The sequence below is a fragment of the Corvus brachyrhynchos genome, unplaced genomic scaffold (genome assembly GCF_000691975.1).
Source record: "Corvus brachyrhynchos isolate BGI_N302 unplaced genomic scaffold, ASM69197v1 scaffold376, whole genome shotgun sequence".
NCBI classification, from domain to species: Eukaryota; Metazoa; Chordata; class Aves; order Passeriformes; family Corvidae; genus Corvus; species Corvus brachyrhynchos.
The window spans coordinates 343,827-348,942 of record NW_008238966.1 but is presented as its reverse complement, the minus strand read 5'-3'; the positions used below and the strand labels follow the sequence as shown (position 1 = coordinate 348,942).

The following is a 5,116-nucleotide window of genomic DNA, read 5'->3' as shown; positions in this document are numbered from 1 at the left end:
GAACCTCCCGCCTCTTTGGATGGGGGAAGGCACTGGAGGATGAGGCTGCCTAATCCCATCCTCACCTGCCTGACCACACTGCACCATCCTCCACTTCCCTCCATACAGTCTGTCCATCTATTCCTGCCTCCCAGAACTGCCCAGGAACCAGGCAGGGCAGTACAGAGAGCAAGGAGAGCCTTGGCCCATCTCCTACGCCTCCAGGATGGGGGATGCTAGAGGCTGGCTGGAAGGGGGCACCTGGATGGGTTTGCTCTGCCATTTCTCACCCAGTCTGTAAATCAGGGGGTCTTTTCTGGAGCTTAAAGACACGACCCTGGAAATGACATGACCCACACTGACCCCAACGGGACCTACACCATGTGCCAAACATTAGTGCTGGCCAGCCTGGGGTCAGTGGTGCCTCTGAGTGTCTGGTACTTCAGCCAAACCCTTCACAGGGATATCCCCCCTTGGTGCTCCCTGGGCATCAGCCAGAGCCGGGGCCTCAGAGGTCCCATGGGGCCCCATCCAGCACCCTGAGCCCTCAGGAAGAGCTTGGGGACCCAGCCTGATGGCAGCATCATCCCAGTTATCCTGATGAAACCAGCACCAATCTGACCCCCTGTCGCTTTGCAGGTCACAGCTCTGCAGGGAATGACACATCGCTGCCCTCACCCCTGGCCACCCGGCAGGTACAGCCCCTGCTCCCAGGCAGGCGGGTGAGGCACTGGGGTGGGCCCAAGGTGTCCATGTGTGACCCTTCCTCACTGCCTCCACTGTCCCTGCAGCCTCCTGCCACCCCAGAAGGGCTGAGCAGGACCCAGTGCCTGGGTCGAGGCGGGCACCTCTTGGGTACCAGCTGCCATTACGTGCCTGATGTCACCCTCATCTCCTTTCTGCTCTTTGGGGGCACCTTCCTCTTCTGCACCGCACTCAAGCGCTTCAGGAGCAGCCGCTACTTCCCTGTGGGGGTGAGCATCTTTCAGCCACCCCAGTGACGTGGCCACCTATCCCACTGGTGTGGGGATGGCTCTGGGTGCTGCATCCCAAGGCTGCTCCTGGAGCAGCCCCCACCCCAGCCAGCCTGGGCTAAACCCTCTCCATCTCCATCTGCAGGTGCGGAAGCTGGTGAGCGACTTCGCTGTCATCCTGGCCATCCTCGCCTCCTGCGCTGTCGATGCTGTCCTGGGCCTGGAGACCCCCAAACTTCTTGTCCCCAGCGAGCTGAAGGTGCCAGCAGGGTGGGCACAGCACTGTCAGGGTTTGGGTCTGTGCCCACCGCAGTAGCCCCTGAAGTCACCATCCTTCTCATCACTGGCTCCAGCCCTTCGGGGTGCAGGCTGCACCCCAGCAAATGAGAAAGGGTTGAACACAGCTGATCCCATGCACTGTAAATAACCTGGCTCAGTCCTGGACTATACAGATCACACTGGAGCAAGAGCCACAAGCTCAGCTCCGGGCTTGGGCTTCTCGCCCTGGGTGTGGAGCTGGGCTGGCAGCACCCCAGAACAGCTGGCGCTCAGCACCACCTCCTTGGGCTCACCATCATCGCTGCCCAATGCCACCTCTTCCACCTGCTGTCACGGGCAAATGCCCAGCTCCTGGCTTGGGGTGTCCAAGAGCAACACCCTGCTCTGCCACAGCCAGGGTGTCCTTGTGGAGGGCTGGTGGGGCACTCTGCCCAGCTGCATCCCCAGGATGAGTGAGGATGCTCTTCCACTCCCAAGGTGGGGCATCCCTGGGTGCCTGTAGGGCTCCAGCCTGGGCACCTGGGGCTGGTCCCATCACCCAGCTGCACTGCACACCCCACAAATGGGTGGCAGCTGCCATGACCCTCCTGCTCTCCACAGCCCACAAACCCAGCACGGGGCTGGATTGTTTTCCCCTTCGGAGCCAACCCATGGTGGGTCTGCCTGGTGTCCGCGGTGCCTGCTGTCCTCGTCACCATCCTCATTTTCATGGACCAGCAGATCACAGCTGTCATTCTCAACCGCAGGGAGTACAAGCTGCAGGTGAGCAGGGGACAGGGAACAGGCAGCACCAACCAATGCGGAGAACCCAGGTCCTGGCTGGGCCCCACAGAAGCAGCCAGGAGAGAGCAGAACCTCAAACTGGCCAGGAAAGTGGGAAGATGCCCCCAGCCCTGCTGCCTTCTCCCCTGCAGAAAGGAGCAGGCTTCCACCTGGACCTCCTCTGTGTCTCCCTCCTGATGGTCGTCACCTCTGTCACCGGCCTCCCCTGGTATGTCTCAGCCACCGTCATCTCCCTGGCACACATGGAGAGCCTGAGGAAGGAGAGTGAAACCTCAGCCCCTGGCGAGCACCCCGAGTTCCTGGGCATCAGGTAAACAACAAGCCTGGGCCCCACTCTGGGGAACCCCTTGCCCATGGCTGTGGAGCCAGGGGACAGGGACATGCCCACGCTGTCCATCAGACCTGGCTTTGGGGATCTCCCCAGAGCTGACCCCTTTCCCTGTGGCCATCAAAACTGCAAAGTGCAGAAACCCTGGGGGCCAGCAGGGTAGGCAGGGGGGTGGGCTCCCAAGGGACCCCGGGCACCTGTGCCACCTGTGCTGCCACCCACAGGGAGCAGAGGCTGACAGGCCTGGCTGTCTTCATCCTGATGGGAGTCTCTGTCTTCATGGCCCCCGTGCTCAAGGTAGGAAGCCTGGCTGGGTTGGCCTCTTTTCCAAGGCGCGGGGTGGCCGTATCCTGCAAGGCTGGAGGTTCCTCACCCTGACCCGTCGAACCAGCACAGGAAGCCTGTCTGGCAGGCAGGGAGCTGTGCACTGTGTGGGTAGGGACTGGGCCAAGGGTTTGTCTCCAGTGCCACTGGAGGGCTGGCACACAAGGCACTGTGGCCCCATGTCACCTGTCTGTCCTCCCCATGTGTATCGGGGTCCTTGTGCTCTCCAAACACACCCCACCACTACCTCTCCACACTGCCACATGGATGACCTGGCTGCTGTTGGTTTTCACTGCTGCCACTGCCGTGCTAGGAAAAGCCCCTCCAGTGGCCCTGGATTACCTGTGGGCAGACAGGAGGTCTCTTTTTCTCGACCTCTTTCCTCACCTCTGAGGCTGGTCTTGTACAGCCTTTGATATGGGACCCTCCCAGCAGTCTTACCTCCAAACTGGATTTGATGGAAGAACTGTTAGATGGGTCAGGAATTGCTTGGATGGTCATGTCCAGAGATTTACAGTCAGTAGCCCAATTCCAAACAGAAATTAGTAACAAGTGGTGTCTTCCAAGTGTTCCTACTGGACAAATACTATTTAATATCTTCATCAAAGGCATAGATAGCAGGATGGGCCACATTTGCAGGTGGCACCAAGCTGAGGTGCAGTGACACACCTGGGGGATGAGATGCCATCCAAAGGGACCATGAAGGAGGACATGGGCTCATGTGAACCTCAAGTGGTTCAATAAGGCCAGGCTGGGCTGTTGGGAACAAAGGAGGCAAAGGCTGTGGACACACCTGCAGGCTTTTACAGGAGAGGACACTTAGCAGGCATGGACCCCCAGGGAACAGCCCTGCTGATCCCCCATCCCACTGTCTTGCAGCACATCCCGATGCCGGTGCTTTATGGGGTGTTCCTGCACATGGGGGTGACGGCGCTGAACAGCATCCAGGTGAGGGAGGGCTGCACTGGGAGGGGGTGCTGGTGGGGGCTGGTTTGGGTTTGCTCAGCAACAGCTGCCACTGCACAGCAGAGCCTGGATTTTAGCTCTGTGTGGTGTATAGCATGGAGCTGTCTGCCAGCAGAGCCTGGATTTTAGCTCTGTGTGGTGTACAGCCTGGCATGGAGCTGTCTGACACCAGGACAAGGGGGGAGAGAGGGACCTTTCTAGAGCAAAGGAAAGGGAAAAGCAGGGGTCTGGGATGCTGAGAAGCAGGAGAAACTCGTGCACTGATGGCTCAGGTGGTTTGGGAAAAGTGGGACCAGTGGATAATACAGACTTGCTCTCAAAGCCACAGGGATTTCCTCACCTGGGAGCTGCAGGCAGAGCTGGGACATGACAATCATTTGGTTCCGGTACTGCTGCTCATGTGCCAGTTCTGTTCTTCTCCCAAGAAACCAACTGAGGGGGAAAAAATCCCCATTCCAGAATTATCTACACCACTTTTTACTCTAAATAGTACAGTCTCCTTGCAATTACCCTGCTCTGGATGACAGGCTGGGAACCTCCCACCCTCTCTCTGCTTGGGAAACCCGGAGTTGTGCTCTGGATGAGGCTGCAGCAGTTTCCTGTGAAGTGAGGGGGATCAAGGGGTGTTATCTCTCAATTAACCCTATAAGGGCAGCTAGAGTTCTTTCTAGAGGTCTGCCTGGAAAGCGCTCCCCTGGCCTGGGGGGACGGTGGTACCAGGACCCCTGGTCTTGCAGACAAATGCTCAGGCATCAGCTGGGGGTCGGCACAGACAGCAGGAGGGCTGAACTGCAGAAATGATGGTGAAACCCCATCCTGCTGGCCCTGGTCCCAACAGGAAGGTGGGTGAGAGTTGCCCAGTAGCTGGACAGGTGTGACCCACCTGCCATCCTCTCGCTGCAGCTCATGGACCGTGTCCGGCTGCTCCTGATGCCAGCCAAGCACCAGCCAGACCTTGCCTACCTCCGCCATGTGCCCCTGCGCCGGGTGCATCTTTTCACCGTCATCCAGCTGCTCTGCCTGGCCCTGCTCTGGGTTCTCAAGTCCACCATGGCCGCTATTATTTTCCCAGTGATGGTATGGCACCCCTTGAATCAGCAGCACGGCTTTGGTGCTGGGCTGGGTGCTGCCCACCCTGAGCATCACCGGCATGATCCTTTGGGAGGGGACATGAGCACTGGGGGGGGGGTGCATGGGGGCGCTCAGACACCCAAGGGCTCGCAGAGGCTCTCTGGGGCCACTGCGGGGCAAGTATGGTTCCCTGGGACAGAGCCGGAGAGGTGACAGGCCACCATGGCATCTCCTGGGGTGACAGAGGGCTGTGACAGAGAGATGCTGCCTGTCCCCCGGCCCCAGCGATGCTGACCCGTGCCTGGCCCCGGCCGCAGCTGCTGGCGCTGGTGGGGATCCGGAAGGGGCTGGAGCGCATCTTCTCCGCGCACGACCTGAGCTGGCTGGACGGGCCCCTGCCCGGGCCGGGGGC

At 59.8% G+C, this 5,116-nt stretch overlaps 1 protein-coding gene across 1 annotated transcript in view; it reads left to right on the top strand.

The window, feature by feature from the left end:
- LOC103618726 (ankyrin repeat and KH domain-containing protein 1) overlaps positions 1-5,116 on the top strand; it is a 114,564-nt gene that overhangs the window by 6,923 nt on the left and 102,525 nt on the right. The window contains 10 exon segments of the mRNA XM_017738670.1: positions 109-248; positions 619-674; positions 771-953; positions 1,099-1,212; positions 1,833-1,994; positions 2,147-2,325; positions 2,568-2,640; positions 3,547-3,615; positions 4,537-4,710; positions 5,022-5,114. Coding sequence (XP_017594159.1) covers positions 109-248; positions 619-674; positions 771-953; positions 1,099-1,212; positions 1,833-1,994; positions 2,147-2,325; positions 2,568-2,640; positions 3,547-3,615; positions 4,537-4,710; positions 5,022-5,114 — 1,243 coding nt within the window.